At 52.2% G+C, this 19,675-nt stretch overlaps 1 protein-coding gene across 1 annotated transcript in view; it reads right to left on the reverse strand.

The window, feature by feature from the left end:
- LOC147092184 (E3 ubiquitin-protein ligase DTX1-like) overlaps positions 1-19,675 on the reverse strand; it is a 204,954-nt gene that overhangs the window by 15,281 nt on the left and 169,998 nt on the right. Inside the window, exon 2 of the mRNA XM_085975561.1 lies at positions 7,669-8,374. Within this exon, the coding sequence (XP_085831687.1) occupies positions 7,669-8,374 (706 nt within the window). The remainder of the gene's footprint in view (positions 1-7,668; positions 8,375-19,675) is intronic.

Consider the following 19,675-nt stretch of genomic DNA (forward strand, 5'->3'; position numbering starts at 1 on the left):
AGAAAAACCTTGACAATGTACAGACTTAGTGAGCATAGCCTGGCCATCGTAAAAGGTAGACACAGACAGACCAGGCTGCCCAGAGAGGACAGGATATGCTCTCACTGCAGTCAGGGAGTGGTGGAGACAGAGATGCACTTCCTCACAACTTGTGGAAACTATCAGGGCATAAGGGGGAATTTCTACCCAAAATTCATAAAAATATGCCCTGAATTCAAAAATTTGAATGACCACCAAAAACTCCCATACCTACTAGGGGAACAGAGAAAATGCGTAACTTTAGCGGCAAACTATGTTACAGCTTGCCATAAGCAGAGGGACAACCAGTGACCATTAAATCTAAGAAAAGATTATATGCATATTATATGTGTGTATATTTATGTATATTTGTCTATACACTGTATGTCTAGATCTGCGTTTAAGTGTTCAATCATAAATGTTTTTCCGTGCTTTGGCAACATAAGATGTATCCTGTCATGCCAATAAAGCAATTTGAATTGAATTGAATTGAGAGACAGAGAGAGAGAGGCAGAGAGAGAGAGAGAGAGGGAGAGAGACAAACGGAGAGGGAGGGAGACAGAGAGAGAGAGACAGAGAGAAACAGAGAGGGAGAGAGACAGAGAGAGACAGAGAGAGAGAGACAGAGAGACAGAGAGAGAGATAGAGAGAGAGACAGAGACAAAGAGAGAGAGACAGAGAGACAGATAGAGAGAGAAACAGAGAGAGAGGGAGAGATAGAGAGGGAGGGCTAGAGACAGAGAGGGAGAGACAGAGAGACAGTGAGAGAGAGAGAGAGACAGAGAGAGAGACAGTGAGACAGAGAGAGAGTGAGGGAGACAGAGAGAGAGGGAGAGAGAGAGAGAGACAGAGAGAGAGAGAGAGAGACAGAGAGATAGTGAGGGAGACAGAGAGAGAGGGAGAGAGAGAGAGAGACAGAGAGAGAGAGAGAGAGACAGTGAGACAGAGAGAGAGAGAGGGAGACAGAGAGAGAGGGAGAGAGAGAGAGCTAGGGTGAGGTAAAGGGCGACACTGGTGATTTTCAGACTCTCGAGAGCTGGGAGAGGAAACGTGGACAGTCAGTGTCCCGAGGATTCAGGGAGCATCGGAAACCAGGGGCGGCCAGCAACAGCGCAGGGGAGAGGGAGCGTGAGGGAGGAGGGAAGGGAGGGATCGTGGGAATAAATGAGAGGTATTGCAAAGATCCCGGATAGGGACTTGGGGGACCTGCCAACATCGGAGAGCGAGTCACTGCCGGGGCGGGCAGGACGGGCCTACAACCCTCTGCACCAGCCTGCAGGTGGAGTTTCCCTTCACCCCAAGGCGACCCTCTCCTGGGGAGGAGCCTCGGATCACCCACAAATACTAGCGTCTTGGGTGAGTTCGCCTGGGGGGTGGTGTGGGGCAGAGGGAGGGAGATGAGAACCGAGGCGGGGAGTCAGTAACAACAACTTGCATTTAAATAGCGCCTTTAACGTAGTAAAGCATCCCAAGGCGATTCACAGGAGCGATTATCAAACAAAATTTGACACCGAGCCACATAATGACAGGTGATCAAAAGCTTGGTCAAAGAGGGAGGTTTTAAGGAGTGCCTTAAAGGAGGAGAGAGAGGCGGAGGGGTTTAGGGAGGGATTTCCAGAGCTTGGGGCCCAAGCATCTGAAGGCACGGCCGCCAATGGTGGAGCGATGGAAATCGGGGGATGCGCAAGAGGCCGGAATTCGAGTAGCGCAGAGATCTCGGAGGGTTGTAGGGGCTGGAGGAGGTTACAGAGATAGGGAGGGTTGTAGGGCTGGAGGAGGTTACAGAGATAGGGAGGGTTGTAGGGGCTGGAGGAGGTTACAGAGATAGGGAGGGTTGTAGGGGCTGGAGGAGGTTACAGAGATAGGGAGGTTTGTAGGGGCTGGAGGAGGTTACAGAGATAGGGAGGGTTGTAGGGCTGGAGGAGGTTACAGAGATAGGGAGGGTTGTAGGGCTGGAGGAGGTTACAGAGATAGGGAGGTTTGTAGGGGCTGGAGGAGGTTACAGAGATAGGGAGGGTTGTAGGGCTGGAGGAGGTTACAGAGATAGGGAGGTTTGTAGGGCTGGAGGAGGTTACAGAGATAGGGAGGTTTGTAGGGGCTGGAGGAGGTTACAGAGATAGGGAGGGTTGCAGGGCTGGAGGAGGTTACAGAGATGAGGGTTGTAGGGGCTGGAGGAGGTTACAGAGATAGGGAGGTTTGTAGGGCTGGAGGAGGTTACAGAGATAGGGAGGGTTGTAGTGGCTGGAGGAGGTTACAGACATAGGGAGGGTTGTAGGGCTGGAGGAGGTTACAGAGATAGGGAGGGTTGTAGGGCTGGAGGAGGTTACAGATTTAGGGAGGGTTGTAGGGCTGGAGGAGGTTACAGAGATCGGGAGGGTTGTAGGGCTGGAGGAGGTTACAGAGATAGGGAGGGTTGTAGGGGCTGGAGGTGGTTACAGAGATAGGGAGGGTTGTAGGGCTGGAGGAGGTTACAGAGATAGGGAGGGTGGTAGGGCTGGAGGAGGTTACAGAGATAGGGAGGGTTGTAGGGCTGGAGGAGGTTACAGAGATAGGGAGGGTTGTAGGGCTGGAGGAGGTTACAGAGATAGGGAGGGTTGTAGGGCTGGAGGAGGTTACAGAGATAGGGAGGGTTGTAGGGGCTGGAGGAGGTTACAGAGATAGGGAGGGTTGTAGGGGCTGGAGGAGGTTACAGAGATAGGGAGGGTTGTAGGGGCTGGAGGAGGTTACAGAGATAGGGAGGGTTGTAGGGGCTGGAGGAGGTTACAGAGATAGGGAGGGTTGTAGGGGCTGGAGAAAGTTACAGAGATAGGGAGGGTTGTAGGGGCTGGAGGAGGTTACAGAGGTCGGGAGGGTTGTAGGGGCTGGAGGAGGTTACGGAGATAGGGAGGGTTGTAGGGGCTGGAGGAGGTTACAGAGATAGGGAGGGTTGTAGGGCTGGAGGAGGTTACAGAGATAGGGAGGGTTGTAGGGGCTGGAGAAGGTTACAGAGATAGGGAGGGTTGTAGGGGCTGGAGGAGGTTACAGAGATAGGGAGGGTTGTAGGGCTGGAGGAGGTTACAGAGATAGGGAGGGTTGTCGGGGCTGGAGGAGGTTACAGAGATCGGGAGGGTTGTAGGGGCTGGAGGAGGTTACAGAGATAGGGAGGGTTGTAGGGGCTGGAGGAGGTTACAGAGATAGGGAGGGTTGTTGGGGCTGGAGGAGGTTACAGAGATTGGGAGGGTTGTAGGGGCTGGAGGAGGGTACAGGGATAGGGAAGGTTGTAGGGGCTGGAGGAGGTTACAGAGATAGGAAGGGGCGAGGCCATGGAGGGATTTGAAAACAAGGTTGAGAATATTAAAATGGAGGTGTTGCTTAACTGGGAACCAATGTCGGTCAGCGAGCACAGGGGAGATGGGCGAACAGGACTTGGTGCGAGTTAGGACATGGGCAGCCGAGTGTTGGATAAGCTCAAGTTTACTGAGGGTGGAATGTGGGAGGCCAGCCAGGAGTGCGTTGGAATAGTCGAAGTCTAGAGAAAACAAAGGCATGGACGAGGGTTTCAGCAGCGGATGAGCTGAGGCAGGGGCGGAGACAGGCGATGTTGGAAATAGGCGGTCTTGGTGATGGGGCGGATATGTGGTCGGAAGCTCATCTCGGGGTCCGTTTGCTGGCAAGGCCTGGCATTTATTGCTCATCCCTAGTTGCCCTTTGAGAAGGTGGTGGTGAGCCGCCTTCTTGAACCGCTGCAGTCCGTGTGGTGAAGATACTCCCGCAGCGCTGTTAGGGAGGGAGTTCCAGGATTTTGACCCAGCGACGATGAAGGATCGGCCGATATATTTCCAAGTCAGGATGGTGTGTGGCTCGGAGGGGAACTTGGAGGTGGCGATGTTCGCACGCGCCTGCTGCCCTTGTCCTTCTGGTGGTAGCGGTCGCGGGTTTGGGAGGTGCTGTTAGCAGTCCAGAGGTTCCCTGCTCCGCACTCGTGCATTTTTAGTTTTATTTATCCTTTTTAGTTGCCCCTCCTCCCACCACACACACAACTCCGACAAAACCCGCCCCTTTGAGCAAAGTCCAGCAGCAGGATTAACCCAACGGCTTGCAAGTCGTCCGTCAACCCTGCCCCATCGCAGGGGGAGCACAGGAGGCTTTTGTGCAGGGGGTAGGCCGAGGGCCCCAGGTCGCCACGGCAACCGGCAGCATTCCTCTCCCGCTCCACCCCCCCCCCCCGCACCACCTACCTCCCTCCCCACCCCTGCCACTTTGTTCCCAGAGAGGCCTGGGTTACCACCACGAGGCCTAACTGCGGAGAAAAGTAACCATGGCGACGGCCAAGGGCCTCGTCAAACATGGCTTAAAGGGGGAGCGAGGGAGAGAGCGAAAGAGAGGGAGGGACGTGTGACTCGTCCCAATACACAAGTCACACGGGAAAAAATTATAACAAGGGCCTCCCGATATCAAAGAGACAACAGACGACTGGGGAGGTCAAGGAGGACGGGGCGGGGATGAAGGGCTCTTAGGCGAGGCTGAGGCCCTGTCTTCCCTTGTCAAGATTGACATCACAATGGACGGTCTGAGCGCAGACAGACAAAAGTGTCTGCTGCTTCCTGGGCAGCACGCATTCCTGCATCCCCTCTGAGGCGGCCTTTGTTTCCACATCATTACCGTGGCATCGCCATGCTTCCTAGGCCCCGACCGAGGGAGGTGGGCCCCTGGCCAGATATCTCACGCTCCTTATCCCAAATTAAGAGGGGAGGCGGCTGGGGGGAGGGGGGCGCTTCAACAGCAACAAATTCTTGCATTTAAACAGCGCCTTTAATGTCGTGACAACGTCCCAATGTGACTCACGGGGGCGATTATCGAACACGAATTTGACACCAGGCCACAGGAGGAGATATTCGGGCAGGTGACCAAAAGCTTGGTCAAAGAGATTGTTTTTCAGGAGCGTTTCAAAAAGGAGGAGGGACAGGCGGAGAGGTTTTGGGGAGGGCATTTCCAGAGGTTAGGGCCCAGGCAGCTGGGGGCACGGCCGCCAGTGGTGGAGCGATTAAAAAGGAGGGGATGCTCAAGAGGCCAGAATCGGAGGAGCGCAGAGATCACGGGGGGTTGTAGGGGCTGGGGGAGGTTACAGAGATAGAGAGGGTTGTAGGGGCTGGGGGAGGTTACAGAGATAGGAAGGGTTGTAGGGGCTGGAGGAGGTTACAGAGATAGGGAGGGTTGTAGGGGCTGGAGGAGGTTACAGAGATAGGGAGGGTTGTAGGGGCTGGAGGAGGTTACAGAGATAGGGAGGGTTGTAGGGCTGGAGGAGGTTACAGAGATAGGGAGGGTTGTAGGGGCTGGAGGAGGTTACAGAGATAGGGAGGGTTGTAGGGGCTGGAGGAGGTTACAGAGATAGGGAGGGTTGTAGGGCTGGAGGAGGTTACAGAGATAGGGAGGGTTGTAGGGAGCTGGAGGAGGTTACAGAGATAGGGAGGGTTGTAGGGGCTGGAGGAGGTTACAGAGATAGGGAGGGTTGTAGGGGCTGGAGGAGGTTACAGAGATAGGGAGGGTTGTAGGGGCTGGAGGAGGTTACAGAGATAGGGAGGGTTGTAGGGGCTGGAGGAGGTTACAGAGATAGGGAGGGTTGTAGGGGCTGGAGGAGGTTACAGAGGTAGGGAGGGTTGTAGGGGCTGGAGGAGGTTACAGAGATAGGGAGGGTTGTAGGGGCTGGAGGAGGTTACAGAGATAGGGAGGTTTGTAGGGGCTGGAGGAGGTTACAGAGATAGGGAGGCTTGTAGGGGCTGGAGGAGGTTACAGTGATAGGGAGGGTTGTAGGGGCTGGAGGAGGTTACAGAGATAGGGAGGGTTGTAGGGGCTGGAGGAGGTTACAAAGATGGGGAGGGTTGTAGCGGCTGGAGGAGGTTACAGAGATAGGGAGGGTTGTAGGCACTGGAGGAGGTTACAAAGATGGGGAGGGTTGTAGGGGCTGGAGGAGGTTACAGAGATAGGGAGGGTTGTAGGGGCTGGAGGAGGCTGCAGAAATCTCGGGGGCTTGTAGGGGAGAGACAAAGGGAGGGAGAGACGGAGGGAGAGGTAGGAAAAACAGAAAAGCAGAGTATTTCCTAAAGGGTGAAAGATTGGGGGATGCAGATGCTCAAAGGGACCTGGGTGTCCTTGTACATGAGTCACTGAAAGTGAATGTGCAGGTGCAGCAAGCCATTGGGAAGGCAAATGATATGCTGGCCTTAATTGCAAGAGGATTTGAGTACAGGAGTAAAGAAATCTTACTCCAATTATATAGGGCCTTGGTGAGACCACACCTGGAGTACTGTGTACAATGTTGGTCTCCTTATCTAAGGAAGGATATACTTGCCATAGAGGGAGTGCAATGAAGGTTCACGAGATTGATTCCTGGGATGGCGGGACTGTCGTATGAGAAGAGATTGAGTAAACTAGGCCTGTATTCTCTTGAATTCAGAAGAATGAGAGGGGATCTCATTGAAGCATACAAAATTATTACAGGGCTTGATAGGGTGGATGCTGGGAGAGTGTTTCCCTTGGCTGGGGAGTCTAGAACCAGGGGCCACAGCCTCAGGATAAAGGGTAGGCCATTCAGGACTGAGATGAGGAGACATTTCTTCACACAGAGGGTGGTGAATCTTTGGAATTCTCTACCCCAGAGGGCTGTGGAGGCTCAGTCGTTGGGTATTTTCAAAACAGAAGTCGATAGATTTCTGGCTAGTAAAGGCATCAAGGGATATGGCGACAGGGCCGGTGAAGGGAGTTGAGGCAGAAGATCAGCCATGATCTCATTGAATGGCGGAGCAGGCTCGAGGGGCCGAATGGCCGACTCCTGCTCCTATTGCTTATGCTATTGGCCCAGAAATTCGGGTCCCCACGCGTGAGTGCGCACGGGGTACACACGCGTCGGCCCAATGAAAGTGCCGGATTCGTGCATGCACTGCGCATGCACGGGAAACCGGCACTTCCGTGCCCTTAAAGGGGTTCAGATGTCGAACACGTGCGCCGGAGAGGCAGCGCGTGCGCATCGGACTTACGTTTTTTTTGCAGGTTTCTCCGGGAGGGTAAGTCTCCAGCAGTTCCACTTTTAAAAAGCAGGCGCAAGGCCTGCTTTTAACAAGGTAAGTGGTGAATGAATTAAAATTAAAAAAAATTTTCCACAGGTTTATTATTTTTAAATACTTTAAAGAAAGGTAAGTTTGTTTTAGCCCCGTTAGAAAATGTATTTTTTCAAAAATTTAAATTATTGTTTAAAATAGTTATTTCATGTAATTTATAGTTATTTTAAAAATGTGATTAAAAAAAAATTTATTTGACGATTTAGTGATGTTTTGGGGCTTATAGTGTTGATAGGTTTGACAGCTTTTCCTGTCAAATTTATGATGAAGTATTCTCTGCTTCGAACTAACTGCGCCCCTGGGATACGCAAGCACTGCGCGCCGGCAGCTGGAGGAGGCCCAGGATCGGAATCCCACGCGGGCCCACAGCTCAACGGCCGGCGCGCTAGGTAAGTGCAGGTCGGAGGCTTGCACCCACGGGAAGCCCCCGGCCCGAATTTCTGGGCCAATATTATGTATCATTCTGTGCTAATATGATTCTCAGCTTGTCCTGGTTCCTTCAAAGATTTGTGCAGGGATTAGAATTTGAATTCAGTAGTAAAACTGCTTCGCATACCCGGAAGCGATGAGAGCCCGGGATTGGGCGATGGCCAGTCGCTGCAGCCCCGGCCTGTTGAGATTGTTCTGGCTTGTGCCCATGGCGATGGTGGAAGATGTCGGGGCCTGTGCCTGAGCCGGCGTGCTGGTGGCCGGGGGCCGTGTGGAGAGGGCTTGAGGAGGAGGAGGCGGGGGCGGAGGCGGATTGTTCCCGCCGGCTTGGGCGAGGGCCCGGACAGGCGCCGGCAGAGGAGGCCCTCCTCCTCCTCCTCCTCCCGGGTAGGCCCCGTTGCCGGGGGCGACGGGCGACGAGGCCTTGACGCTCATGACCAGGAGGCACTGCTGGCAGCCGCAGGGGGGCGCTGGCTGGGTTCCCGCCGGCCAGGAGCGGGACTTGGGCAAGAGGGGGGGAGGCGGGGGTGGCGGGAGTAGGCCGCCGGCCCCCGACAGCGGGTAGGCCGAGTCCAGCCGGCGGTGGAGCCGGCGCCGGCGCTGGGTGCGGCGGTTGATCTGGCACATGCCGGCAAAGTCCACCACGTAGCTGAAGCCGGCGGGGCTCAGGTCGATCCAGGGGCTGCGCTGCTCGTGGGCGCTCTGGATGGTCACGGAGACGTCCATGTCGTAGGGCGTCCAGGCCCCGTTGTCATTCTCCCACTCCCAGACGATGCCCTTGCCCGGGGCGGACGACGGGTCGTACAGGTTGCGTCTGACGGGCCGAAGGGTGCCTGCAATTCGAGCAGAGAGAAAAAAAAACAAAGTGACGTTGGGTTGGCTATTCGACTATGGGAAGAGGCGTGCCCAAGTTCAAACCTGTCCTCACACACGGTCATCAACATGTATGGGAGTTAGATACAGTGTAGAGCTCCCTCTACATTACCCTAACAGTGTGTCCCCCACTTTATACCCAGTGTCAGCATCGAGCGCTCCCAGGGCAGGTACAGCACGGGTTAGATACAGTGTAGAGCTCCCTCTACATTACCCTGACAGTGTGTCCCCCACTTTATACACAGTGTCAGCATCGAGAGCTCCCGGGGCAGGTACAGCACGGGTTAGATACAGTGTAGAGCTCCCTCTACATTACCCTGACAGTGTGTCCCCACTTTATACCCAGTGTCAGCATCGAGCACTCCCAGGGCAGGTACAGCACAGGTTAGATACAGTGTAGAGCTCCCTCTACATTACCCCGACAGTGTGTCCCCCACTTTATACCCAGTGTCAGCATCGAGAGCTCCCGGGGCAGGTACAGCACGGGTTAGATACAGTGTAGAGCTCCCTCTACATTACCCTGACAGTGTGTCCCCACTTTATACCCAGTGTCAGCATCGAGTGCTCCCAGGGCAGGTACATTTTGCGTTCGCTACAGTGTCGCGTTCCCTCACTATCAGTGCATTGTACTAACAGATCAAGACACAGTTCTAACCTGGAGCATTTACACCTCTAACACCCCAACACAATAGTCCAACACAGCAATAAGATCGATTGACAATTGCAGGCTCCACAACCAACAATTGCTCATTGAATCTGGAGGGGAGGGGGAACACAGGAACAGGAGGAGGACGTTCAGCCCCCTCGAGCCTGTTACACAGGAACAGGAGGAGGACGTTCAGCCCCCTCGAGCCTGTTACACAGGAACAGGAGCAGGCCGTTCAGCCTCTCGAGCCTGTTGCACAGGAACAGGAGGAGGCCATTCAGCTCCTCGAGCCTGTTACACAGGAACAGGAGGAGGACGTTGAGCCCCCTCGAGCCTGTTACACAGGAACAGGAGGAGGCCATTCAGCCCCTCGAGCTTGTTAGACAGGAACAGGAGCAGGCCGTTCAGCCCCTCGAGCCTGTTACACAGGAACAGGAGGAGGCCATTCAGGCCCTCGAGCCTGTTACACAGGAACAGGAGGAGGCCATTCAGCCCCTCGAGCTTGTTAGACAGGAACAGGAGGAGGCCGTTCAGCCCCTCGAGCCTGTTACACAGAAACAGGAGAGACCATTCAGTCCCTCAAGCCCGTTAGATAGAAACAGGAGGAGGCCATTCAGACCCCTCGGGCCTGTTAGATAGGAACAGGAGTAGCCCCATTCAGCCTCCTCGAGCCCGTTAGATAGAAACAGGAGGAGGCCATTCAGCCCCCTCGAGCCTGTTAGATAGGAACAGGAGTAGGCTCATTCAGCCCCCTCGAGCCTGTTAGATAGGAACAGGAGTAGCCCCATTCAGCCTCCTCGAGCCCGTTAGATAGAAACAGGAGGAGGCCATTCAGCCCCCTCGAGCCTGTTAGATAGGAACAGGAGTAGGCTCATTCAGCCCCCTCGAGCCTGTTAGATAGGAACAGGAGTAGCCCCATTCAGCCTCCTCGAGCCCGTTAGATAGAAACAGGAGGAGGCCCATTCAGCTCCCTCGAGCCTGTTAGATAGGAACAGGAGCAGGCCCATTCAGCTCCTTGAGTCTATCAGATAGGAACAGGAGTAGGCGCATTCAGCTGCTCGAGTCTATTAGATAGGAACAGGAGTAGGCCCATTCAGCTCCTCGAGCCCATTAGATAGGAACAGGAGTAGGCCCATTCAGCTCCTCGAGCCCGTTAGATAGGAACAGGAGTAGGCCCATTCAGCCCCCTCGAGCCTGTTAGACAGGAACAGGAGTAGGCCCATTCAGCCCCCTCGAGCCTGTTAGATAGGAACAGGAGTAGGCCCATTCAGCCCCCTCGGGCCTGTTAGATAGGAACAGGAGTAGGCCCATTCAGCCCCCTCGAGCCTGTTAGATAGGAACAGGAGTAGGCCCATTCAGCTCCTCGAGCCCGTTAGATAGGAACAGGAGTAGGCCCATTCAGCCCCCTCGAGCCTGTTAGATAGGAACAGGAGTAAGCCCAATCAGCCCCCTCGAGCCTATTAGATAGGAACAGGAGTAGGCCCATTCAGCCCCCTCGAGTCTATTAGATAGGAACACGAGTAGGCCCATTCAGCCCCCTCAAGCCTGTTAGATAGGAACAGGAGTAGGCCCATTCAGCCCCCTCAAGCCTGTTAGCTAGGAACAGGAGTAGGCCCATTCAGCCCCCTCAAGCCTGTTAGATAGGAACAGGAGTAGGCCCATTCAGTCCCTCGAGCCTGTTAAATAGGAACAGGAGTAGGCCCATTCAGCCCCCTCGAGCCTGTTAGATAGGAACAGGAGTAGGCCCATTCAGCTCCTCAAGCCCGTTCGATAGGAACAGGAGTAGGCCCATTCAACCCCTCGAGCCCGTTAGATAGGAACAGGAGTAGGCCCGTTCAGCTCCTCGAGCCTGTTAGATAGGAACAGGAGTAGGCCCATTCAGCCCCCTCAAGCCTGTTAGATAGGAACAGGAGTAGGCCCATTCAGTCCCTCAAGCCTGTTAAATAGGAACAGGAGTAGGCCCATTCAGCCCCTCGAGCCCGTTAGATAGGAACAGGAGTAGGCCCATTCAGCCCCTCGAGCCTGTTAGATAGGAACAGGAGTAGGCCCATTCAGCCCTCTTGAGCTTGTTACTATAGGAACAGGAGTAGGCCCATTCAGCCCCTCGAGCCTGTTAGATAGGAACAGGAGTAGGCCCATTCAGCCCTCTCGAGCTTGTTACTATAGGAACAGGAGTAGGCCCATTCAGCCCTCTCGAGCCTGTTAGATAGGAACAGGAGTAGGCCTATTCAGCCCCCTCGAGCCTGTTACTATAGGAACAGGAGTAGGCCCATTCAGCCCTCTCGAGCTTGTTACTATAGGAACAGGAGTAGGCCCATTCAGCCCTCTCGAGCCTGTTAGATAGGAACAGGAGTAGGCCTATTCAGCCCCCTCGAGCCTGTTACTATAGGAACAGGAGTAGGCCCATTCAGCCCTCTCGAGCCTGTTACTATAGGAACAGGAGTAGGCCTATTCAGCCCTCTCGAGCTTGTTACTATAGGAACAGGAGTAGGCCCATTCAGCCCCTCGAGCCTGTTACTATAGGAACAGGAGTAGGCCCATTCAGCCCTCTCGAGCTTGTTACACCATTCAATGAGGTCATGGCTGATCTGTATCCCAACTCCATCCACCCACCTTGGCTCCATATCCTTTGATACCCTTGTCTGGCTAAAAAAAATCTATCAATCTCAGATTTAAAATAATTAATCGAGCTCGTGTCTACTGCTGTTTGTGGGAGAGAGTTCCACACTTCTACCACCGATTGTGTGGAGAAATGTTTCCTAACCTCTTTCCTGAATGGCCTGGCTCTGATGTTAAGGGGATGTCCCCTTGTCCTAGACTTCCCCCGCTATAGAATCATAGAATGGTTACAGCACAGAAGGAGGCCATTCGGCCCGTCGAGCCCGTGACAGCTCTCTGCAAGAGCACTTCAGCTAGTCCCACTCCCCCGCCCTTTCCCCGGAGCCCTGTAAAAATGTTTTCCTTCAGGTGCTTATCCAATTCCCTTTTGAAAGCCACGATTGAGTCTGCCTCCCCCACCCTCTCAGGCAGTGCATTCCAGATCCTGACCACTCGCTGCGTAAAAAGGTTGTTCCTCGTGTCGCCTTTCGCCTTTGGTTCTTCTGCCAATCACCTTAAATCTGTGTCCTCTGGTTCTCGACCGTCCCGCCAATGGGAACAGTTTCTCTCTATCTACTCTGTCCAGACCCCTCATGATTTTGAACACCTCGATCAAATCTCCTCTCAACCTTCTCTGCTCTAAGGAGAACAATCCCAGCTTCTCCAGTCTCTCCATGTAACTGAAGTCCCTCATCCCCGGTACCATTCTGGTCAATCTCCCCTTAACCTTCTCTGCTCTAAGGAGAACAATCCCAGCTTCTCCAGTCTCTCCACGTAACTGAAGTCCCTCATCCCCGGTACCATTCTGGTCAATCTCCTCTCAACCTTCTCTGCTCTAAGGAGAACAATCCCAGCTTCTCCAGTCTCTCCACGTAACTGAAGTCCCTCATCCCCGGTACCATTCTGGTCAATCTCCTCTCAACCTTCTCTGCTCTAAGGGGAACAATCCCAGCTTCTCCAGTCTCTCCACGTAACTGAAGTCCCTCATCCCTGGAACCATTCTGGTCAATCTCCCCTTAACCTTCTCTGCTCCAAGGAGAACAATCCCAGCTTCTCCAGTCTCTCCAGGTAACTGAAGTCCCTCATCCCTGGTACCAATCTTGTAGTTTATGTGCTTTAAGTCAGAACTACATTTTACAGCTCCTGTATACTGTAGTACCGGCAGTGACCACACCGGTATATAAGCTGTGCGCATGCCTCTGTACTCCAGTCTAGAGATGACCCTCCTCCAGTAAAGACCTGTTGTTTGTTTATGTACAGCATCCGTGTAATTATTTATCCACTGAACCACGGATCTAACAGTGGCGATGAGTGTTGATGCGAATCCACCTGCAACATAAAAAAAATAAATAGTCGAGTCCAGGAACACGGGTGTCGACCGCGAGCAACCGCCCAGCAGTCAGGCAGAGATCCAACTTCACTGGGGAGGCTGTGGAGAGCCGGGCTTGGTTCCCCAGCCACAACGAGCAGTAAGAGACCGACGACGGGTCCAGAGCAGACCCTTCCCGAGCAGCGGCGGCTGGAGCCGACCGACGGCAGAGAGAGAGAACCGGGCCGCGTCGACGGGGTAAGAAAAAGGGTGAAGAGAGCAGGGCGCAGCCGGGGGTTGATCACCGAGCGGCGTCGAGGAAAAATACTGCAAAACCGGAGAGAGAGAGAGTAAGAAACAGCCGGGTTCTAGACTGAGCGGCGTCGACAAATATCAAGAGAAGAACGCGCAGAGCACAGCAAGGGATCACGGGCTGATCAGGGTCCGCGGGGCGAAGCAAGGGGAGACGCCACTGAGCCGCGGAGAAGCAGGGAGAGCGCGGGAGGCGCCATTGAGCCGCGGAGAAGCAGGGAGAGCGCGGGAGATGCCATTGAGCCACGGAGAAGCAGGGAGAGCGCGGGAGGCGCCATTGAGCCACGGAGAAGAAGGAAGAGCGCGGGAGACACCATTTTGCGAAGCCGCAGCGGAGAAGACGGGCGAGCGCGGGAAGGAAGGAAAGCGCGGGAGACGCCATTTTATGCCAGCGGAGAAGAAGGGGAAGCGCGGGAGGCGCCATTGGTGATAGTTAACGCACAACCAAGGATGCCGAAGAGTGGCAGTATCTCTACGTTCGACAATGAAGTCGAAGATTGGGCGACATATGTGGAACGTATTGAGGTGTACTGCAGGGCGAATGAAGTGCCAGATGCTAATAAAGCACTGGTTCTGTTAAATTCCATGGGTGCAAAAACTTATGGGTTACTGCGAAATCTAATAACCCCAGAGAAGCCGGTAAACAAGAATTTTGAAAGCATAGTAGAAATCCTACAGGACCACTTAAACCCCACACCGCTGCTGATAGCAGAACGATTTAAGTTCCATAAAAGGAACCAACACAAAGACGAAAGCAATGCTGAGTACCTAATGGAACTGCGCAAGCTATCGAAATACTGCAGGTTTGGAGCGGGACTAGCAGACACGTTAAGGGACAAGTTTGTGTGTGGGCTACAAAGTGAAGGGACCCAGAAACGGCTTCTATCAGAAAAGGACCTTACGCTGGACAAAGCTTTCAGTATGGCAGTATCACACGAAGCAGCCGCAAGGGGCGCTGCAGAGATACAACGGAGACCGCAAGAATATGGCACCAACGAAATGGCCTATGGAACAGGGAAGTGCTATCGCTGCGGCAGAACAACACATGACCAGAAAGATTGTTGGTTCAAGGACCAAGTGTGCAGACAGTGTGGGAAAGCAGGACACATAGCAAGAGTCTGCAGGTCTGGGAAGAAAACCAACAGTAAGAAATCTCCACAGGAGAAGTACAAAAAGGTACACCAGGTGATGGACAGTGGTTCAGACAAACAGAAAAGTGACACAGACTCCGGAGGCAAGGAGCTGGGTTGTCTGAAACTACATAATGTAACCGAAATGGAGGATCACCAGACTATCTGGGTTACACTCAAGATAGACGGAGTCCAAGTGGAAATGGAATTGGACACAGGGTCAACTCTAACAGTCATAAATCAAAGAGACTACAAGCGGCTATTTTCACACATACCCTTGAAAGCTACAGAGATTGTCTTGAAGACGTATACGAGGCAAAAAGTCTACCCCAAAGGAAAAATAAGGGTGAAAGTGACATATAAAGGTCAGGAAATACCTAAAATGGATATATATGTATTGCCAAATGGAGGACCACCACTGCTAGGACGTGAATGGATCCGGAAGATACATTTAGATTGGCATTCCATACAGGCACTGAAGGTGGAGGCCAAAAAGGATGACGACGTCACACCTGGACGACTGTCAAAAATGCTAACTGACACAAAAGAAGTGTTCCAGGAGGGACTAGGAACACTAAAAGGAATAACAGCAACAATTAAAATAGAGGATAATGCAAGCCCAAAGTTTCTGAAGGCCAGACCAGTGCCTTATGCGATCAGACCAGCGGTTGAAGCAGAGCTGGAAGGGTTGGAACATTCAGGAGTACTGTCCAAAGTGGACTGGAGCAAGTGGGCTACACCCATCATTCCTGTAATGAAGAGGTCGTTGAGTAATACGCCTGGGGAACCAAAGAAGGTCTGCATCTGTGGGGATTTTAAGGTGACAGTGAACCCAGTCCTTCACACGGTGCAATATTCGCTTCCACGAATTGAGGATATTTTCGCCTCGCTATCTGGTGGTAAACGCTTCACAAAAATTGATCTAGCCCAGGCGTGCTTGCAAATGGAGGTAGAAGAAGCTTCAAAACATTACCTTACGATCAACACCCATAAAGGTCTCTATCAATACAACCGGCTGGTGTTTGGAGTAGACTCGGCTCCGGCTATCTGGCAAAGGGCGATGGATCAGGTCCTGCAAGGGATTCCAGGGACCCAGTGTTATTTGGACGACATCTTGGTCACGGGCGAAAATGATGGTGATCACCTCGCTAACTTGGAGAAGGTGCTCGCCAGATTAAAGGAATATGGGCTACGAGCTAATCGCCACAAGTGCGAGTTTTTCCAGAAACAGATCTTGTATTGCGGCCACGTCATCGATGAAGAGGGGTTACATAAGTCCCCTGACAAGATAGAGGCAGTAGTCAAGGCTCCTGCACCGGAAAATGTGTCACAACTGAGGTCGTTCCTCAGGCTGGTAAACTATTATCACAAGTTCTTACCAAATTTGTCTACGGTATTACAACCCGCTGAAACACCCTACTGCAAACAGGGGTACCATGGAAGTGGGATGACGAATGTAGACGAGCTTTCCAGAAGTGTAAAGAATTGATCACATCAAAAGAGGTGTTGGCCCATTTCAACCTCAGCACTACCAATTCGTTTGGCATGTGATGCATCACCCTACGGTATTGGAGCGGTGCTGTCACACAAATTCCCGGACGGTTTGGAGAGGACAGTAGCCTTTGCGTCTCGGTCACTAAACTCAGCCGAGCGCAACTACGCCCAGATTGACAGGGATGCCCTCAGCCTAGTATGGGGAGTAAAAAAATTCAACCACTATCTGCATGGACAGAAGTTCACCCTTGCTGACTGACCACCAACCACTTGACTCCATCTTTAATCCTAAGAAGGGCGTGCCAGTAATGACTGCACAGCGGTTACAAAGATGGTCCCTGTTTCTAGGGGCGAATCAATATGAAATAGAATATAAAGGCACGAGACAGCATGGAACGCTGATGGGCTATCGCGCCTGCCAGTGCCTACTGTGGAGGAAGCACCAGCAGTGGACCCTATCGAGATATTTTATTCGTCGATAATTGAACGATTGTCAGTAACAAACGCGGATATTGAGAAGGAGACCCGCAATGATCCGACGCTGTCACGGGTATATGAATTGACGGTGAGGGGATGGCCAACACATGGCGACTCACTGTTGCCAGCATTCTCATCCAGAAGAGAACAGCTGTCAGTATGCCAGGGGACAGTGATGTGTGGATCCAGAGTGGTGATTCCACCCAAGTTAAGGGAGAGAGTGCAAAATGAGCTACATGAAAGTCATCTGGGGGGAGTGAAAATGAAAAGCCTAGCTAGGGCTTATGTGTGGTGGCCAGGAATTGATCAACAAATCGAAGACCTAACTAAGAGCTGCTTAGGATGCCAGAAGGTCCAAAATGCACCACCACATGCCCCTCTACAACCCATGGGAGTGGCCCTCCTCTCCATGGCAATGGGTGCACATTGATTTCGCTGGTCCATTCATGGACTCAATGTTCTTAATAGCAGTGCATGCTCATTCAAAGTGGCCTGAGGTGATAAAAATGTCTTCAACCACTACAGTGAAAATTATTGCAGTCCTACGGACCATATTTGCCAGAAACGGGTTGCCAGAGCAGATCTGCTCTGATAATGGGACCACAGTTTGTGTCTGATGAGTTCCAAAAATTCATGAAAAGGAATGGGGTAAGGCATTACACATCCGCCCCGTATCATCCAGCCACAAATGGATTGGCTGAGAGGTTCGTACAAACCTTTAAGAAGGCGATAAAGGCCATGTGCGACGAGGAAATTCCACTACAGCATAAGATGGACAATTTCTTATTAGCCTACCGAAACGCGACACATGCAGTTACCAACCAGACCCCGGCCATGATGTTCTTTAACCGAAGGTTGAGATCTCATCTGGACTTGCTCAGACCAAATGTGCGAAGAAATGTTGAGGACAAACAATTCCAGCACATCAACGAGAAGCCGACAAGGAGCTTCAATGTAGGGCAACCAGTCTTGGCCCGGGACTATCGAACAGAGAAGTGGCAACCCGGAACAATATGTACAAGGCAGGGGCCATTAATGTACACAGTGGATGTCGGGGAGAACATTGTGAGACGCCACGTCGATCAGATCTTAGCATCACAGGAATGCGTCAACCCCATGTCTCGAGTACCTGGGGATGAACCTGACATACCGGTAGTATCTACTTCAGACCCAGTAGCAGTGGAACCCGATGAAAGGGGGTCAGAATCGGCTCTGCACCAAGAACAAGAACCTCCGGAAAGGCGCTATCCCGAAAGGGTCAGGAAGCCGCCCCAAAGACTGAATCTATAAATGGACTTTTGTTATTGAATGTACATGTAAAAAATGTAATTGTTATTTGAATATTAAGGGGGTATTATTAATCTAAAAAGGGAGGAATTGTAGTGTATGTGCTTTAAGTCAGAACTACTTTTTACAGCTCCTGTATACTGTAGTACCAGGCAGTAACCACACCGGTATATAAGCTGTGCGCATGCCTCTGTACTCCAGTCTAGAGATGACCCTCCTCCAGTAAAGACCTGTTGTTTTGTTTATGTACAGCATCCGTGTAATTATTTATCCACTGAACCACGGATCTAACAAATCTGGTCAATCTCCCCTCAACCTTCTCTGCTCTAAGGAGAACAATCCCAGCTTCTCCAGTCTCTCCACGTTAACTGAAGTCCCTCATCCCTGGAATCATTCTGGTCAATCTCCCCTGAACCTTCTCTGCTCTAAGGAGAACAACCCCAGCTTCTCCAGTCTCTCCACATCACTGAAGTCCCTCATCCCTGGTACCATTCTCGTCAATCTTTTCTGCACCCTCTCTGAGGCCTTCGCATCCTTCTTAAAGTGCGGTGCCCAGAATCGGAAAAAATCCTCCATGTTGGGGCCGAACCAGTGTTTTATACAGGTTCGTCATAACTCCCTTGCTGTTGTATTCTATGCCGCTGTTTTATAAAGCTCAGGATCCCGTGTGCTTTTTTTAAACCGCTTTCTCAACCTGTTCTACCACCAGCGGGAAAAATTTCTCTTGATCTAGTCATAGTGTCATAGAGTTATACAGCACAGAAAGAGGCCCTTCGGCCCATCGTGTCCGCGCCGGCCATCAAGCCCTGTCTATTCCAATCCCATTTTCCAGCACTTGGTCCGTAGCCTTGTATGCTATGGCGTTTCAAGTGCTCATCTAAATGCTTCTTGAATGTTGTGAGGGTTCCTGCCTCCACCACCCTTTCAGGCAGTGAGTTCCAGACCCCCACCACCCTCTGGGTGAAAAAGTTCTTCCTCAAATCCCCTCTAAACCTCCTGCCCCTTACCTTGAAACTATGCCCCCTGGTTATTGACCTCTCTACTAAGGGGAAAAGTTCCTTTCTATCTACCCTATCTATGCCCCTCATAATTTTGTACACCTCAATCAGGTCCCCCCTCAGCCTTCTCTGCTCTAAGGAAAACAACCCCAGCCTGTCCAGTCTCTCTTCATAGCTGAAGCGCTCCAGCCCAGGTAACATCCTGGTGAATCTCCTCTGCACCCTCTCCAATGCAATCACATCCCTCCTATCGTGTGGCGACCAGAACTGCACACAGTATTCCAGCTGTGGACTAACTAGCGTTTTGTACAGCTCCATCATAACCTCCCTGCTCTTATATTCTATGCCTCGGCTAATGAAGGCAAGTATCCCATATGCCTTTTTAACCACCTTATCTACCTGTCCTGTTGCCTTCAGGGATCTATGTACATGCACACCAAGGTCCCTCTGATCCTCTGTCCTTCCTAGGGTCCGACCATTCATTGTGTATTCCCTTGCCTTGTTAGTCCTCCCAAAATGCATCACTGTGTCCTTTTCAGGGTTAAATTCCATTTGCCACTGTTCTGCCCATCTAACCAACTCGTCTATATTGTCCTGTAGACTGAAGCTTCCCTCCTCGCTATTTACCACTCCACCAACTTTCATGTCATCTGCGAACTTACTGATCATACCTCCTACATTCATATCTAAATCATTAATGTACACTGCAAACAGCAAGGGACCCAGCACCGATCCCTGCGGTACACCACTGGACACAGGCTTCTGTTGTGTATGTACCTTTAAGGGAATAACTAGTCTCAGACTGCAGTACCGGCAGTGACCACCCTTGTATAAAAGGCCCTAGCAGGCTGCCGTAGTTTCAGTTTCCAGGTTGTCTCCATTCAGTAAAGACTTGTTATAATCAACTCCTGCAGTCCGTGTCTCAATTATACACGGACATAATACTGGCGACGAGTAAGAAACGAACTTACCTGCAACTCGGCAGCACCTCAGACGACGTTATTGAAGGT

The sequence above is a fragment of the Somniosus microcephalus genome, unplaced genomic scaffold, assembly GCF_052327205.1.
Source record: "Somniosus microcephalus isolate GS21.2 unplaced genomic scaffold, FLI_Smic_1.0 unresolved_chr2, whole genome shotgun sequence".
In the NCBI taxonomy this organism is placed as follows: domain Eukaryota; kingdom Metazoa; phylum Chordata; class Chondrichthyes; order Squaliformes; family Somniosidae; genus Somniosus; species Somniosus microcephalus.